The sequence below is a fragment of the Bos indicus genome, chromosome 15 (genome assembly GCF_029378745.1).
Source record: "Bos indicus isolate NIAB-ARS_2022 breed Sahiwal x Tharparkar chromosome 15, NIAB-ARS_B.indTharparkar_mat_pri_1.0, whole genome shotgun sequence".
Lineage (NCBI taxonomy): Eukaryota > Metazoa > Chordata > Mammalia > Artiodactyla > Bovidae > Bos > Bos indicus.
In genome coordinates, this window is record NC_091774.1 from 78554606 (window position 1) to 78573917 (window position 19312).

General features: G+C 40.0%; 3 protein-coding genes across 4 annotated transcripts in view; all 3 read left to right on the top strand.

Moving 5' to 3' along the window:
- The window catches only part of LOC109569227 (olfactory receptor 4C12-like), a 177282-nt gene that overhangs the window by 82356 nt on the left and 75614 nt on the right, over positions 1–19312 (top strand). The window lies entirely within an intron of this gene.
- LOC109569953 (olfactory receptor 4C45-like) lies at positions 220–18489 on the top strand. The gene is given in 5 exon segments (XM_070804252.1): positions 220–335; positions 895–956; positions 13456–14203; positions 14206–14370; positions 14373–18489. Coding segments are annotated over 5 exon segments (1080 nt in total). The 5' UTR covers positions 220–259; the 3' UTR covers positions 14402–18489.
- LOC109569954 (olfactory receptor 4C3D) lies at positions 2606–13455 on the top strand. The gene has a single exon (XM_070804260.1). The coding sequence runs from the start codon at positions 6858–6860 to the stop codon at positions 7764–7766; it is 909 nt and encodes a 302-aa protein (XP_070660361.1). The 5' UTR covers positions 2606–6857; the 3' UTR covers positions 7767–13455.

Genomic DNA, 19312 nt, shown 5'->3' on the forward strand with positions numbered 1-19312 from the left:
TTTAAGGTATACAATGTGATGACTTGATATATATATATATATATATATATATATATATATATATATATATATAATGTATTTTGTTATATGATGACCACAGTAGGTCAGTTAACACCTCATTTCCTTATCACTTTTTTGGATGTGTGGTGAGAATATTTAAAATCTGCTCTCTTTAACAAGTTTCTGTGCTGTTAATTCCCAAGTAAACACTATTTTAGCCCCATTTTTCAGGTGAGGAAACTGAAACACAGAAGGTTAAATGTCAAGTTGCCTAAAGGGAGAAACCTGGAGCAGAAACCCAGATGCTCCAGAATCATTCTCTGCAGGAATCCAAGGTAGAGTGTTAAGCTGCTTTATTGGAATAGTATTAATAACAGAGAGTGACCATCGAAGGCTGGGCAACCTGGGGCTACAGGTTCAGCACTTGTGACCACCTCTGTCCACTTCTCTGTATTTCCATGTGCCGGTCCTGGTCCACACTCAGATGTGGTAGCCTCTGAGACAGAGTCTCACAGGACTGAAATGTTTAACTTCCTGGTCCGTTGCCAGCTTCTTCCAGCTGACTAGGAGGAGGGAGTCAGTTCCTTTCAATTGTTCCTGTTTCCAGGACAATGAGATTAAGATGTTCCCGTTCTGGTGGGTGTTATACATTTAGTGGTTGCATCCAAGCGATCAGACATCAGGGCTTTAGGACTGGGGTCATCTAAAGCGTGGTGTTGCCGCCTCTTGCTTCCCAACTCTGACTCCAGAGAGCCAGCAGGTCTCGACCAGCTTTAAGTGAGTTCAGTGCTGTGGTGATTGTCACAAGAGAGATGCTGGGAACCACTCTTACAGCCAGAATCCAAAACTTCAACTCATATTTCAGAAATTTCTAACCTTCAATACTTTTTCTAGAGAAATATCCAAGCAAGAAAATAAACTACACATTATTCAAGTCCTTCAACCTTGCTGTACAAGTAAGTTTTCCTTCATTGTTGATATATTTTCTATTTAATTCAAAGTTCCTATCATTTCCGATGGAAATAGACAATTAAACAACTCATTTGATAATTTGTAATGAACCTAAAGTTCATTTTTCTAAATTTTGATTAAAGTTTTCAAAATCTTATTGTATACCTGTTTTCAAGGTTTGAATTAAGAAAAAAATAACAATATGTAAGTAATAATAATCAACAACTTTTTTTCCTAAAGCTTTGCAATGTCTATAATCTATTCATTTACTTTTTTCATCTGATCTTATCCATAGCAGGTAGAGAATAATTATTGGCATCCCTATTTTACAAATGAAGAAACTGAGGCTCAAACTGTCTGAGTGGAAGACCTGGGACCTCCATGGGTTAACAGCTATTTCAAAATCTGAGGATCTAATAATATTAAGAACTTGTCATCAGAACCAGATGTAGAATAGCCCAGTCCAGGGTAGTGAGTCCCACACCCATTCAGAATTGTTATAAATATCTTTTGCCTGATTTCTCTACCTCTCCTCTGCCAGCCCCTCATTATAAGGATGCAAGATAATACAAAATTTCTCAAGCTCTTTCTGAAAGAGATTCAGCTTCTCTTTAAAATATATATATATATATTTTTTTAAAATTTTATTTTATTTTTAAACTTTACGTAATTGTATTAGTTTTGCCACACATCAAAATGAATCCATCACAGGTATATTTTCAGCTACCATTATCTGCGAGGATCAGTGAGTTTACCTGGCAATTCCATAGCACCTTCTTCTGGAATTCTGCAGCATTCATAAAAAATGTTCTTTTGACTTTCTTTGTTTATGACTCTCACAATTATGGATGAGGCTGGAAGTGTCAATAACGATCAGTGTGTTGAAATTTATGGGCCCTAATCAACAACTTGGGTGTCCGAGATCGGAGCTTAGTGATAGAGGAGGGCATTGCAGAACTTGAAATAAAGGGGTCCCATGACTGGGAGAGCTGGATGGGTGGAGGAACTGTGGAAAATAGACTTGGTATGGACTTGGAAGGGACACTTGCGGGGCTGTCTTCCAGGGGCCATAGGGTGGCAGCGGCAGGGTTCCCAGGTGAGAGTGGAGTCTGTCTGTGCAGTGAGAAGCTGAGAGTGCTCAGCGCCCAGGGAACTAAGTTTAGCGCTTGTGAGTAATTCAGTTTTCCCACTCTTTGCCTCCAGGTTGAGGTGGGACTCATCCTTGTGCTCAGACAGTCCTTGGGCAAATGTCTGTCACAGCACTGAATACCATGCTCTCTGTGAGAAGAGGAATCAAGCTGATTTCCTCTGCTGCTTCCTGATCAGTTAGCCCAATACCTAAAATAATACCTGTTGAATAAATGAATAAATGAGTAAATGAATAGAGAGTCTAAGGCTCTTCCCATATTTCAGTGCTATTTTAATTTGATTTGATTAATTCTAGGAAGTGTTAGTGCTCATCCACTAAGATGTGGACCTCTGTCTGTAAGGAAGCTGATCCCAAAGGGACTGGGAATGCTCTGACCACTCTCAGGGATTTTAGAATACACTAAACTGGTCCTTTGCTGGCTTGATACTGTAATTTTTTTTTCCTTTTTGAATAAAAATATTCTTTGGATCACTTGTGTCCATTAGAATTCCAGAGTTTTTTTTTTTTTTTTTTTTTTTAAGGAATTAAGTTTAAAAAAAAAATAATTTTGTGTGTTTATTTATTTTGGCTGTGCTGGGTCTTTGTTGCTGCACAGGCTAATCCCTAGCTGCTGTGAGCAGGCCTCCCATTGTGGTGGCCTCTCCTGTATCAGAGCACAGGCTCCAGGGTGTAGGCTCAGATGTTGCAGTTTCTGGGCTCCAGAGCACAGGCCCAATAATTGGGGTGCACGGGCATAGCCACTCCACGGCACGTGGGATCTTCCTGGGTTGGGGATTGAACCCAACCCAATTTGCCTGCATTGGCAGGCAGATTCTCTACCACTGAGCTACAAGGAAAGCCCTGAATTTTAAATTTTGAGCTTTTAAAATTTTGTTCTTTTTGACCCTATGTCTCAGTCTTTATTATAACAAAGCATAAAAGGGCTGATACTTCTCTCTCCCAGTTTTTAAAAGAGGACAGGCTGGTCTTTGGATCTGGTTGAATTCCTCAATGTAATAACATTTTTAAGTTCTGGGGCCCAGCTATGAATCTTCTGGTTTAATGATGTTTTAGCCTGTAAATTTCCTTTTTACCCAGAGTGAGCATCTGCTCATTCTGGCAGAATCTATTGCTATTTCCAGTTGATCACAATTGACCATTTAGTACTTCAGGGTCATTCTGTTTCAAACCCCTGATGTGTATTCAAATAGATAGCTTCAGTTAAAATCCAGACTGGACTACTTACTGCTCATGAGAAGTAAGCTTGAGCATGCCAATTGTCTTTGACACGGATTCTTCATTATAAAGATGGCACATGTATCTTAAGGATTATTGTGGAGATTGAGTGAGATAATGCATGTGAAGAGTTTACTGCAGAGTGAGTGATGACTCAGAGTTGTGCCTGACTCTTTGCAACCCCATGGACTGTAGCCTGATAGGCTCCTCTGTTCATGGAATTCTCCAGGCAGGATTACTGGAGTGGGTTGCCATTTCCTTCTAACCAGTGACAATTAAACATCAATACATGCTTGTTCTTACTCTCTGTAAACAAACAAAAAAGCCCCAAACGATCTCTCTTCCTTGATTGCTCTTTCTCTGACTCCTCCTTCCCAGAAGCTCCTGTTTGTAGAAAATGCCTCTCTTCCCTCCATCCTTTTACTAAGACTTTTCCCTCTTGTGTGTAAATTTGAACTTTTTTTTTTTTTTTTTAACAACAATAGACTACTGTTCTTTGATACTAAACTTAGGCTGGGTGAGTGAGGCTTTCTACTTAGGCAAAATTTTCTTGAAACCTCAATCACAGGTTATAGTTTTCCTGAGATGATGGGTTCCCTATAATGTGTCTCCCCATGACCTGCCATATAACCAGAAGACTACAACACATGTTTGGAGTGCCGGTCCCAATCTGTTAGTTTCTCCCAGTGCCTTGGGTTGATTATGTCTGCAAGGAGAGTGGAACATGGAGGATAAATTTTCTCATTGCTAAATTGTAGCTAGATCCATTTCTTCCTGGCTGCCAAGAGAATGTATTTTTGGGTTTAATAATTGTGGGTGGGCCTTTCAAACCTACTGTGAATCTCAGGAGCTGTGAATGAACTCCAGCTTTACATGGCTTACAAGTAATTTGAATATGACATTTCCCTTATGATTTCCTATAGCTCATCTTTCAAGGTGCATGTAGAATAAGTCAAGCCCTTCTTTCGGACTTCTAGCCTGCCAGACTCCTTCCTCTGTCCGTGGGGTTTCCCAGGCAAGAATACTGGAGTGGGTTGCCATTCCCTTCTCCAGGGGATCTTCCCAACCCAGGATCGAACCTGGGTCTCCCACATTGCAGGCAGATTCTTTACCACCTGAGCCACCAAGGAAGCCTAGGTATCTCATATATGTGGGATCAAACAGTATTTGTCTGCACTCAGTGCATATTGGAATGCATTTTTAAGGTTAACTTAATATATGTCCTACAAACTAATTGAACATTTCCCCCCACTGTGCTATACTATAGGTTCTCATTAGTTATACATTTTACATATAGTGGTGTATATATGTCAGTTCCAATCTCCTAATTTACCCCATCCCCCCTTTGCCCCTGTCCATATGTTTGTTCTCTATGTCTTGATAACACTCTTTACCTTCAGTTTCCCTCACTTTACAAGTGAGAATATTATGGCTCAGGAAGGTGAAGTGAATTTCAAGAAATCTCACAGTTACCTCTTGGCTAAGTTAGGACCAGAACACAGCACTCCTGACTCAGTCAGGCACTATTAACACCAAATGGTGTTACTTAGGAAAGAAAGAATTATGAAACTCAGTCAGTTTTCTAACCTAATAGAATGATCCAATGAAAAGTGTGTGGGAAGTGATGATTTAAGAAGTCTGCTGTAGCCCATAAATAAATGAAATCCCTCATCCAGCTTTTGAACCTGGGTGACTAAGGATTGTGGGAGATTTCCGAGTCAAAGAAGAGATTATGAAATCATAGATAATTTCTCACTGCGTTTTTTTTTTTTTTTCCCTCTCAGCAGGAACTTTAAAAAATCTTATTTAGGCATTTAACACACATATCATCAAAGCAGGGGGAAGAAAGACCAGATGATGCAGAAATACGGACCAGATGACCTGTTAAGAATTCTATTGGTTCTGTCACTCTGCTGTGTTAGAATGTAACAGAAATTCTAATAGGAAACTATCAACCTTCTTAGATCCAGGTATTGTAAGTTTCCTATATTTTTTGGTTTTAGATTTTTAGTCATTCAACAGCTATTCATTGAACACTGCTCCAGGTGTGGCAGTGAGATTCCTAGCACAAAAAATTCCTGCTTTTGAGCTGCTCCTAATGTAGGGTGGGAAGATAGAGGAAAACCAACACAGCATAGTGTGCAAAAGTCCAGGATGGAGATGGTATAGGTGGACAGTGGAAGTTCTTATAATCTAGACTAAAGTGAGGGAAGAGACCATTTTCCTTGTGGAAATTTTGAAGGATGTTTAAGAGTCAGTCAGTAGAAACGGGAATGGGTATGTAGGATGGGGCAGTAGGTGGGGTGATGGAATAACATGTGGAAGGCAATGAGGTGTGAATGAGCATGACTTGGTCAGAAATTTAGGGTAGTCCACAGTAGTGAACAGGGAGGGGAGCTGAAGGATAACATGGATGGGTTTTCAGGGTCCAGGGACTTGTAATGAGACTAAAATGCTTGGATTTTATCTTGAATATAAAGAGGAGTCTTTGAAGAATTTTAAACTGGATAATGACATGATTGAATGATTATGTTTTATAAATATCATTGTGATTGAAGTGTGGACACTGAGCAGGTGTCTGGGTGAGGAAGATGACGGAGACACCAGCTATGATGTTATTGTAGCAGCCATCAACTTACTTTGCTAATTAGTCTAAATCTAGTGCTGAGCACTATGGTTGGGTATGGCGAAAGTGAAGTGAAAGCGTTTGTTACTCAGGTGTGTTTGACCCTTTGAGAACCCGCCAGGCTGTTATGTCCATGGATTCTCTAGGCAAGAATACTGGAGTGGGGCAGCCATTCCCTTCTCCAGGGAATCTTCCCAACCCAGGGATCGAACCTGGGTCTCCTCACTGCAGGCAGATTCTTTACTGTCTGAGCCACTAGGAAAGCCCATAGTGTGGTAGGTACTCAAAAATGTTTATGGAATAAATAAATGAAGGAATAAATGAATGGAAGAATGGATGAAGGTTAAGGAATAAGATTTGAAAAGTTGCAGTGATTCATTTTGGTATTATAAGATGGACTAGTAAAGGGAAAAGTCAAGGATGATTTCCATGGTTATAGTGGATGGTGGAGGAAATATAGAAGATAACCAGGTGCATTGAACAGTACAATGGGGAGTTGGAAGTGTGGCTATGAAAAATATTTAGGAAAATTATTTTCCCATAACTGGCTATTTTTAATGAACTTATATATGTATATATATATATATATATATATATATATATATATAATTTTTATTATAAAAGACTCCTTGAAGATATCAATCTAAAAAAATGAGAATTTATTCTTAATGGTTACAAAGCAAGAGGTGTAATATTTTGCAGAGTTATTTTGTCTATGATTTAGCTTTGTACTTTGGGAAAATTACTGATTTGAAGTGCAGAAAATAATATGTATGTTTTTGCTTTGGGATTCAGGATTTGGTTTAACTGTATTGAATTCCCCCATTTTTTATTTTTGAAATGTCTTATAAGAGGTAGTAACAATTTTTTCTTGGTAAACCTCTTCACCCAAGTTCTTGTGGCAGCTCACGATTCATGGATAGTCCAAGAAATGTCACGGAGTTTTTCATGCTGGGACTCTCACAAAACCCCAAGGTGCAGAGGGTTTTGCTTGTGTTCTTTTTGATTGTCTACCTGGTCTCTGTTGGAGGCAACCTGCTTATCATGATCACCATTGTCTTCAGCCCCACCTTGGGCTCACCTATGTACTTTTTCCTCTCCTGTTTGTCCTTTATTGATACTTGCTATTCCTCATGTATGACTCCCAAACTTGTTGCTGACTCCTTGTATGAGGGGAGAACCATTACTTTTGAGGGCTGCCTGGCTCAGTTCTTTGTTGCCCATTTACTGGGAGGGACTGAGATCATCCTGCTCACGGTGATGGCCTATGACCGCTACGTGGCCATCTGCAAGCCCCTGCACTACACGGCCGTCATGACCAGGCATCTCTGTGCCCTGCTGGTGGGGCTGGCTTGGCTGGGGGGCTTCCTGCATTCCCTGGTTCAGCTCCTGCTGGTCCTGCAGTTGCCCTTCTGCGGGCCTAACGTGATCAATCACTTTGTCTGTGACTTGTACCCCTTGCTGGAACTTGCCTGCACCGACACCTATGTCATCGGCCTGCTGGTGGTGGCCAACAGTGGTGTGATATGCCTGTTGAACTTCCTCCTGCTGGCTGCCTCCTACCTGGTCATCCTGCGCTCCTTGAGATCCCACAGCACAGAGGGGAGGCGCAGGGCCCTCTCCACCTGCGGGGCCCACTTCACGGTTGTTGCTTTGTTCTTCATGCCCTGTATATTTATTTACATGCGGCCGTCATCTACTTTGTCCATTGACAAAATAGTGGCTGTGTTTTACTGTATTTTGACACCCATGTTCAACCCCCTGATTTATACCCTGAGAAATGCAGAGGTGAAAAATGCCCTGAAAAATCTCTGGAAAAAATGAGCAATTGTGGATGGAGGATACAGGAACCTAGGGAAAGAAATGACCAGTCACTCTCAGAGAAGAATTCTTACTGTCATTGTGAAAGTTGAGAAATCATCAAAAAATTTCAGAATAAAGCTGATTTGAAAGTTTGAAATTATGCCTAGTATATCCATATCCTATGTTGTTGACCATGCAAGTGAGTATATGCCCCTTCATGGTTTTAATTCTTAAGTTTGTCCTAAACCGCAGAGCATGGAAGCACCACATTTCTCTTCCCAACTTGTATTTGAGATGGAATCTTCCTCAGTCACGAGAAAAATCTCCTGATTGAAATGTTACTAACCTGGTCCTCCAACTGCGCATCAGAGTACTGATTACAACAGCTATTGATGATTCACCTGCACCTGATTTATACTGACAGTGATATTAGAATCCATAGTGTGATGGGACTTTGAGAAAACAGGGAATACAATTAAGGTTGACTGAACTAAAGTCATGGAAGTGTATAGAATAGGTTTATACACTAAAACATAAGCATGATTGTATACTAACTGTAATGTGGTGTGAAATTCTGAAACAAATGTCCAGTGTGCACATGTGACCACACACACTTGCAGCCCTAACACATATACCCCTACATGGTGTATGGTTTATCGAGCATTGATCTGGTATCAGCACACACTGCTCCACTTCTCAGACACTCAGTTGTGTCTGACACTTGCAACCCTATGGACTGTGGCCAGCCAAGCTCCTCTTTCATGGGATTATCCAGGCGAGAATATTGGAGTGGGGTGCTATTTTCTCCTTCAGGGGATCTTCCCCACCCAGGGATTGAACCTGCACCTCTTAAATCTCCAGCATTGGCAGGCAGGTTCTTTACCACTGAACCACTGGAGAGGCCCCACTTCTTATCATTCAGCTTAGTTCAGTTGCTCAGTTGTGTCTAACTCTTTGAGACCCCATAGACTGCAACATGCCAGGCTTCCCTGGGAGTTCCCATACCAACTCCCGGACTTTGCTCAAATTCATGTCCAAGTTGACAATGCCATCCAAGCATCTCATCATACTGATCAGATTCTCAGCAGGTTGAGATATTTAGCTACTTTAAGGAGACTCATGTTTCCAGGAAAATAGTAGACTGCTGGTAGGTGGGACAGTTTTTATTTTATTAAAACTTAGATAAACACAGGCATTTCCTGAATATAAGGAGAATAAAGGGTAGGTAGGAATATTTTATCAGATGAGATTCTAATTTATAAGGACATTGCTTAAGACAGGGCATTGGTTTTTCCTCCTTCCCTTAAGTGAATAGGCAGATAGTCATTTAATAGAATCTTTCACTGACAGTCACAAAACTCTTTTTTTTTTTTTTAAACATTGATTCATCCCTTTAGACTGTAGAAGGATGGGTAGCCTTTAACTAGAAGGACTTCTCCAAGTTGAAGGAAAGCAAAACGCAGAAGTATATATAATGTATAAAGCCAGGGGAAAGAGTAATTTAACTTCTTACTCATGATACTGTCTGTAGCACAGGCAGAAGTGGGGGTAAGCGAGCAAGTGGGGGTAAAGGAGAAGCTGGGCAAGTCTCCAGCTACGGCCAAGTCACTGTCTCCCCATTCTACTTCAGCTTACTTTCCATTAATTTGTGTTACTATTGGAAACACAACAGAACATGTAGAAAACCTCATTGCATAGCAGAAGAAAGATTTAACTCAAAAAGTATGGACTATACATATAGAGATTTCAGGAAACCCTATTCATTACTCAAGGGCCATTGTATCTATGTGGAACCCTGCTGAAAATTGTCAGAGATGTACTCAGGTTGAACTAGAAGAATCAATGTCTGCCAAATGTCCTCATTCAGTAGAAACAAAATGAATTTTAGGTAATTAAATTATTATTTTCATGTAATAACTTAGGTATCTAGTACCTAAAGGGCTTCCCTGGTGGCTCAAAGGGTACAGGGTCTGCCTGCAATGCAGGAGACCCAGGTTCAATGCCTGGGTTGGGAAGATCCCCTGGAGAAAAAATGGCAACCTACTCCAGTATTCTTACCTGGAAAATCCCATGGACGGAGGAGTCTGGTAAGCTACAGTCCATGGGGTTGCAAAGAGTTGGACACAACTGAGTGATTTCACTTTCACTTTAACCTAGTGTTCACATGCTCAAAAATAGTTTAATTTTTTAAATGGGCAAAGGACTTAAATATGTTTTTCTACAAAAGAGACATACATATGAATAACGAGTATATGAAAAGATGTTCAACAACATTAATCATCAGGGAAATGCAAATCCAAACCACAGTGAGATATCCCCTCACTGTTAGAACATGCATTATATAAAACAAAAGGTTTGGCAAGGATGTGGAGAAATGGGGGCTTTTGTCTTATTGTCAATGTGAATATAAACTGGTACAGACCCTTTGGAAAACAGGATGAGGTTTCCTCAAGAAATCAAAGTTAGAAGTACCGTATGTCCTGTAATCCCACTTCTGGGTATTTATTCAAAACAATTTAAATTAGGATCTCAAGGAAGTATTTGCACTATTAAGCTCATTTCAGCATTGTTCAATCCCTGGGCTGGGAAAATCCCCTGGAGAAAGGAAAGGCTGCCCACTCCAGTAATGACCTGGAAAATTCCATGGACTGTATAGCCCATGGGGGTCTCAAAGAGTTGGACACGACTGAGAGACTTTCACTTTCATGCTTCCCTGATAGCTCAGTTGGGAAAGAATCCATCTGCAATGCAGGAGACCCCAGTTCAATTCCTTGGTGGGGAAGATCCACTGGAGAAGGGATAGGCCACCCACTCCAGTATTCTTGGGCTTCCCTGGTGACTCAGCTGGTAAAGAATCTGCCTGCAATGTGGGAGTCCTGGGTTTGATCCCTGGATTGGGAAGATCCCCTGGAGAAGGGAAAGGCTGCCCACTCCAGTATTCTGACCTGGAGAATTTCATTTACTGTATAGTCCATGGGGTTGCAAAGAGTTAGACATGACTGAGCAACTTTCACTTTTCACTGTCAGCATTATTCACAACAGCCAGGACTTGGAAACAACCTAAATGTCCGTCAGTAGATAAATGGATTTTCTGATGTGGTGCATACTTACGTGGAAAATCATTCAGGCTCTAAAAAGAAGGAAACCCTGCTGTTTGTAGCAACATGGATGAACACTCAGGTCATTATTATAAGCAAAATAAGTCAGTGATAGAAGGACAAATACTGCATAATTCAATTTATTTAATTGTATAAAATAATAAAACTCTTAGAGACAAAAAGAGCAAAATTATGGCTTCTAGGGGCTGGAGGAAGGCAGGAATGAGAAGCAATTATTTAACGGATGTGGAGTTTCAATCTGAGAAGATGAAAAACTTATGAAGATGTTTACATGACAATGTATTAATAAATGTATTAAATGCCACTGAACTGTGCACTTAAAATGGTAAATTTCACGTTATGTGTATTGTATGACTAAAATAATCAAGGGGGAGGGACAGACTTTGAGTGAGGTTGGCAGCAAACAGGAGCAAAGTTGTTAACTGTTGTGGACAGATTTGAGTGCATGGCTTCTGAACTTCAGGAATGCATTCATATGGTTTAAAGGTAAAGGCTGTGTAAAATATCATGTATGAAACGAGATGCCAGTCCAGGTTTGATACACGATACTGGATGCTTGGGGCTAGTGCACTGGGACGACCCAGAGGGATGGTATGGGGAGGGAGGAGGGAGGAGGGTTCAGGATGGGGAACACATGTATACCTGTGGTGGATTCATTTTGATATTTGGCAAAACTAATACAATTATGTAAAGTTTAAAAATAAAATAAAATTAAAAAAAAATAAATAAAGGTAAAGGCTGATAACAAAGAAAGGTGATTCTGTGCAGGGTTCCAGCTGGCTCTTCATCACTTCAGAAGCGGAGGGACAGAAGACAGTGGTGGAGCCTCCTTTCTGTAGTGTTTCCATTCTCTGCCTCTGGACATCTTTATTCATGAGAGACTAGCTGGGTGTGATTTTCTCAATGGCTACTCTGTGAAGGCCTAGGATTTACTGTAAGTTCCCATGATTCTCTCTCTGAGTAGAGAGAATGCCATGAGAATACCACAGAAACCATGAGACTCTGTCACCTAGGTACTCATCCCAGAGGAAGTTTATATGTTTATGACTTTTAAATTACTCAGTGTTTGGGAACTCGGACTCCTGTCATTTCAGTCTCCTCAGTGAATCACTTATAAAAATGTCACAGTGTCCCAGAATAAGCTGGCACATAACTTTGAAGACTGTCATTTCCATTCTCAGAGCAACCATACCCTTTAGAACATTCATATTTTCAGAGAGAAATTTATTCTCTGAACTCTGACCTATGCCTAAAATCACCCCATATATCCTCTGCCAGGATCATCAATGCCAAAATGAAGAACAAAGCCCTGTCACCAAAGTTTGCACTTACCTTACCAAGTCTCAGCCTTAACTATAGCCAGAGGCATGTGTTTAACCACAGCTCAACTGCATTTCTGGCCTCTAAGTGTTGTTTGTGGGAGCCAGATGGGGGCAAAGGCAAGTCCTTGGCAACACATCAGTAAAGATTCCAACAGGGCCAATTACTAATCCTCTGAGGACTTGACAGGTCAATGTACCAAACCCTGCACTTTGTGAAAATCTATTTAAGCGCTTCTCTACAGTCAATGAAGAAAGAATTGCAAAGAAGGACCTTGAAATAAATAACCACAGAGCCATAAATCAACAAGCTGAAAATCTGTTTGGGACTCATTGCTCCCAAGGACTCTTTGGCAGAATTGATTTGAGAAAACCATGTCCAATCAAATGGATTTGATTTACTTATACATTCTATAATTCCATATACTAGTTTTTCCTGATTTGAAGAATTGTTTATAATGCATGTCTGAAGATGCATTTATAACCTCACAAGAAGCCAAGAAAGTGAGTCGAGTCAAAATTAAATCGTAGAGCTACCACTTTCTTAACTAACAGTTCATTTTCTGAGTAAATCCCGAAAATGAGAGAGTTGTCTAGAGACAAAGAACTCCAGTGTTCCTCCTGATAGTTCACGTAGTCTATTTGCATCTGTGGGGCAAATGCCTGGTGGGGAGAAAACAATGACTGTGGTTAATTTAAAAACTGAGGAATCTCCAGTTAACCAGTCCAGGTTAGTGATAACTAATTCTTTTTTCTGCCATTTAAGAAAGGTTAACTTAATTTAGCCAATTTTGTTTCACTGAAATAATTGTTGTAGTTAGATTATGTGTAGTGAAGGTTAAACTTTCTAAGAATGAATTTGGATGTAATGATGAGAAAATATCAATAAGAAACACTATAATGTTCCCAACAGGCTTCCTTGGTGCTCAGTGGTAGATGAATCTGCCTGCCAATGCAGGAAACATGGGTTTGATCCCAGGGTTGGGAAGATCCATTGTAGAGGAAATGGCAACCCACTCCAGTATTCTGGCCTGGGAAAGCCCATGGACAAAGGAGCCTGGTGGCCTACAGTTAATGGGGTCACAAAACAGACAGACATGACTTAGTGACCAAACAGCAACAACGTTCCCCAAAAGATGCTGTTGAAAACTACAAATCACTTTAGAAAACTGTCTTAGTATTTATGTATCACCAAATAGATTGATTCTGTACATATAAATTATTTTATATTGAATTTGAGGCCATCATTCAGAAAAATTGTGATCTTTCCAGGTGGACCAAGATGAATTGATGGAGAGGATGAGCAATGTAACAGAATTCATCCTACTGGGCCTGACCCAGAATCCAGGACTGCAGACACTCTTATTTGCTGTGTTTCTGATCATCTACTTGATCACATTGGCAGGTAACCTGCTCATCTCCATCACCGTCTTCACCAGCCCAGCCCTCGGCTCTCCCATGTACTATTTTCTGTCCTATTTGTCCATGATAGATGCTTTCTACTCTTCCTCCATAGCACCCAAGTTGGTCTTTGACTTGGTCTCTGGAAAGAACACCATTTCCTTCAGCGGCTGCATGACTCAGGTCTTTGCTGAACATTTCTTTGCTGGAGCCGAGATTGTCTTGTTGGCTGTCATGGCCTATGACCGCTTTGTGGCCATCTGTAAGCCCCTGCACTACATGACCGTCATGAGTCGACCCGTGTGTGCTCTCCTGGTTGGAATGGCTGGGGCGTTAGGCTTTCTCCATGGAGGGATCCAGATTTTGTTCATGGTTCAGTTACCATTCTGTGGCCCCAATGTCATCGACCACTTTATGTGTGATTTAATACCTCTCCTGGAGCTAGCCTGCACGGACACTCACTCTCTGGGGCCCCTGATTTCTGCCAACAGTGGGTCACTGTGTCTGCTAACTTTCCTAATGCTGGTTGCTTCCTATGTTGTCATCCTGCGCTCCCTGAGGACTCACAGCTCTGAAGGGCGTCGCAAAGCCCTGTCCACCTGTGCCTCTCATGTCACAGTTTCATCCTGTTCTTTGTACCTTGTTCGTTCCTCTACCTAAGACCCACGACCTCCTTCCCCGTTGACAAAGCTGTGACTGTGTTTTGCACCATAGTAACTCCTATGCTGAACCCTTTAATCTACACCCTGAGAAATGCAGAAGTGAAAAATGTCATGAAGAAGCTCTGGGACAAATAATGAAAACTAGTGATGAATAAACCTTGTGTGGAGTATTCAGGTTAAAAAAAAAAACACTAGTGATATTTTATAGAAATGTATTTCCTGTATTAGTCTGGATCAGTTTTTTTTCAGGGGCTCATATATTGTAAGCCAGGGTTGCTATCCATTAAGGCATAGTCGACACAGTGCCTACAGCCCACAATAGTTTTAAGAGCCCCTGAAATGTTTTATTTTGAAAACAGCAGGAAAAAAATTAATATAATTTAAATTCAACTTGGATTATAGTCATCTATATAAAAATGCAGTCAGAAAATATGATTTTTAATATTTTATGGAGGAAATGGTCTATAAGGATGTAAGTACCAAGGGCTCACAAAAGTCATAATGTTGCCCTGATTGTGGGTATGCAACAGATCAACGGTAATATTCTTGAACACTCATTATACCAAGCGCTTTAGCTAGAGTGGTTTTATTTTAAAAGAGGGAAAGCAACTATACATGAAAAAAATGTAGAACAGTAAAGAAACTCTTCTAAACGTACATTTATCAAAGTATACTTTTTCTGATCACCCTTGGTTTGAGAGGTTTATAAATGTTCTCCCACTACAGTAATTAAAAAAACCAACTTTTTACTTATCACATTCCCAAGAAGAGAGAATTTGCATACAGAAGTAGCTTTCAAAAATTGTACCATAGTTCGCAAAAAGACTTGGAAATAGAATATTGGCGAGCATAAAAGAAATATCATTTATAAAGTCTGTACAGTTAAGGCAGAAAATACCTGTACGTTAAAGTAGTTTAAGACTCCAAAAAAGGAAAAGAAGACTCTGAAAATGAAGCAACTGTTATGGGAAATCACCAGTGATTTAAGAACAAGTGTCTCATAGAGGGTTTTGCTGGTGGTGGAGTAGTAAAGAATCTGTCTACCAAGCCCGAAACATGGATTCAGTTCTTGGTTAGAAAGATCCCTTGGGGAAGGAAAGGCAACCCACCGCAGTACTCCTGTCTGGGAAATCCTATGGACAGAGGAGCCTGGTGGGCTACAGTCCATGGCGTCACAAAGACTGGGACATGACCAAGCGACCAAGCGCAAGAATGTGTGCCCAGAACTTGGCAGCAATCACACATCTGTGTTATAGAAAAGAATCTGCACCATAAATGTAAGGAAATTCTAAGAGATTTAGAAACAGTCAGTTGTTTTGAAATCAGAGCTAAGAGCTTTGGCTTAAAAACTCTTGATTTCTCATCGTCTACAGCGTGAATCAGCTTTGTCAGTGTTAGCAAGTTGCTTCACCTCTCTGCTTTTTTTTTGTTGTTGTTTTTTCATCTGTAAAAGGGAACTAACATTATGCACTTGCTTAAGTGGTGAGGATTAAATGACTGAATTGGGAAAATGAGTCTGCTGAAAAGCTAAAATTGCTCAGAAGTTGTTGTAGCCTTCAGAGATGCCACCAGAGCATAAGGGATGGGGACAGTGGTTCCTGATGGAGGAGCCCAGAAACCAGTACTGTTATTCACTAACCACAATCACAGGGAGACCAAACGTCCATCCCAGCCTCACTTCACTGCAAAATGTGTCATGTAAGCCAGAGCCAGGTCTCTGAATATTGAGAGCTAGTCCCTCACCTACTCCCTATTCTGGGATTAAAATGCCCTTAAATATCTCTACAGTGACAAGTGGGAGAGCTGGTGGAATCAGCTGTGAGATACTTGAGCAGCACTTATTTCAGAAGTTCTCACTGATGGTGGATCCTGTCCTGATCCTGTCCTCAGGAAGAAAGAGAAGAAGGGACAGCTCAGTTCCAGGATCCTGTCCTGATCCTGTCCTCAGGAAGAAAGAGGATAAGGGACAGCTCAGTTCCAGAGACCAAAAGGCCCATCTCTGTACAGAGCTTGCGATTTCTGAGGGAGAGCTCAGAAACTTGTTTTCATGAGATTTCTCAACCAAGGATTTGAATATCAGGCGATGCTGGCTTTTCATTTCTCATGTTCTTTGGACTTTATTATCAGGTTAGATCTCACTGTATGTATAAAGGCTTTAAACCTAGAGGGGTGGGATGGGGAGGGAGATTCAAAAGGGAGGGTATATATGTATACTTATGGTTGATTCATGTTGAGGTTTGACAGAAAACAGCAAAATTCTGTAAAGCAATGATCCTTCAATTAAAAAAAAAATCCCTGTTTGCTATAAAAAAAATAGATATTTTATTTTGCCATAACCTCCTATGAGTGATCATTTTGTAAATATATGTAAGCAACTGTGTGTTTAAAAAAAATCACATATATCTTTTAAATATCTAGTTGTAGTCTCCAAGAAAGCTGGAATGAAACGGGACGATATAAAAGGAAGGATAATAGTGATGATAATGATAGCTGTTTACTGAGTCCTTTCTGTGAATAAAGTCTTCATCTGAGCACTCACTCATTTTATATGTTTTGGAGGAAACAGATTTGTGACCTTAATTTATGTCTTTCTTTAATTTGTCTCAAACTGTGGAACTTATCTCTGTCTTAAATATTTCTTCATCTGAACATAATGGTAAACCTATGTTAAGGATGGTGTGAATGTAAATAAATCAATGCTAGTGTAAAAATTATGACAGCTTTTCTTACTTATGTTTTCACCCTGTGCAAAGTGGTTTATATTTGTTTTATTTAATTTTCACTACAGCCCAATAATTGCAGTCATATTAATATTCCCATTTCATAAATTAGGAAACAAAGTGTCAGAGAGGTCAATTATATTGCTAGAGATCAGTTGTCTTAAGTTTGGCTGAATGAGAATTTAAATCTAAGCCTATGTGACCCACAGCCTTAGCGCTTTACCAAAACCATTTTGCACCCCCCTAATATAAACAGCCAATAAACTAAATTTCTCATGTTTCCCTTGAATCTTTAGAATTCTCTTCTTGAAACCTTTTGGCCTTCATGTGTTAACCTATTGGAAAGTGGACTTTCTTTTAACAGACCTGAAATGCATGAGTCTGAGAAGAACTGGCTAGTGACTGGGTGGTGATTCCGAAACTTTTTGACTCCCATGTAATAGGAAATTCCTTTGAAATTATTTTCTTCTCCATCTGCACTAGTTTATACATAACAATTGGCTTATACTGTAGTACTTTCCTGTGTTAATTTTTTAAAATTAGCAAATATATTTGATATGAATATGTATTCATTCTGCTGTTGTCCATTAAAAATATATACCTAAAGAAACTAAAGACCTATATATAGAAAACTATAAAACACTGGTGAAAGAAATCAAAGAGGACACTAATAGATGGAGAAATATACCATGTTCATGGATTGGAAGAATCAATATAGTGAAAATGAGTATACTACCCAAAGCAATTTATAGATTCAACGCAATCCCTATCAAGCTACCAACAGTATTCTTCACAGAGCTAGAACAAATAATTTCACAATTTGTATGGAAATACAAAAAACTTCGAATAGCCAAAGCGATCTTGAGAAAGAAGAATGGAACTGGAGGAATCAACCTGCCTGACTTCAGGCTCTACTACAAAGCCACAGTTATCAAGACAGTATGGTACTGGCACAAAGACAGAAATATTGATCAATGGAATAAAATAGAAAGCCCAGAGATAAATCCACGCACATATGGACACCTTATCTTTGACAAAGGAGGCAAGAATATACAATGGATTAAAGACAATCTCTTTAACAAGTGGTGCTGGGAAATCTGGTCAATGACTTGTAAAAGAATGAAACTAGACCACTTTCTAACACCATACACAAAAATAAACTCAAAATGGATTAAAGATCTCAACGTAAGACCAGAAACTATAAAACTCCTAGAGGAGAACATAGGCAAAACACTCTCCGACATACATCACAGCAGGATCCTCTATCACCCACCTCCCAGAATATTGGAAGTAAAAGCAAAAATAAACAAATGGGACCTAATTAACCTTAAAAGCTTCTGCACATCAAAGGAAACTATTAGCAAGGTGAAAAGACAGCCTTCAGAATGGGAGAAAATAATAGCAAATGAAGCAACCGACAAACAACTAATCTCAAAAATATACAAGCAACTCCTACAGCTCAACTCCAGAAAAATAAACGACCCAATCAAAAAATGGGCCAAAGAACTAAATAGACATTTCTCCAAAGAAGACATACAGATGGCTAACAAACACATGAAAAGATGCTCAACATCACTCATTATCAGAGAAATGCAAATCAAAACCACTATGAGGTACCATTTCACACCAGTCAGAATGGCTGCGATCCAAAAGTCTACAAATAATAAATGCTGGAGAGGGTGTGGAGAAAAGGGAACCCTCTTACACTGTTGGTGGGAATGCAAACTAGTACAGCCACTATGGAGAACAGTGTGGAGATTCCTTAAAAAACTGGAAATAGAACTGCCTTATGATCCAGCAATCCCACTGCTGGGCATACACACTGAGGAAACCAGAAGGGAAAGAGACATGTGTACCCCAATGTTCATCGCAGCACTGTTTATAATAGCCAGGACATGGAAGCAACCTAGATGTCCATCAGCAGATGAATGGATAAGAAAGCAGTGGTACATATACACAATGGAGTATTACTCAGCCATTAAAAAGAATACATTTGAATCAGTTCTAATGAGGTGGATGAAACTGGAGCCTATTATACAGAGTGAAGTAAGCCAGAAGGAAAATCATAAATACAGTATACTAACGCATATATATGGAATTTAGAAAGATGGTAACAATAACCCAGTGTACGAGACAGCAAAAGAGACACTGATGTATAGAACAGTCTTATGGACTCCGTGGGAGAGGGAAAGGGTGGGAAGATTTGGGAGAATGGCATTGAAACATGTAAAATATCATGTAAGAAACGAGTTGCCAGTCCAGGTTCGATGCACAATACTGGATGCTTGGGGCTAGTGCACTGGGATGACCCAGAGGGATGGTATGGGGAGGGAGGAGGGAGGAGAG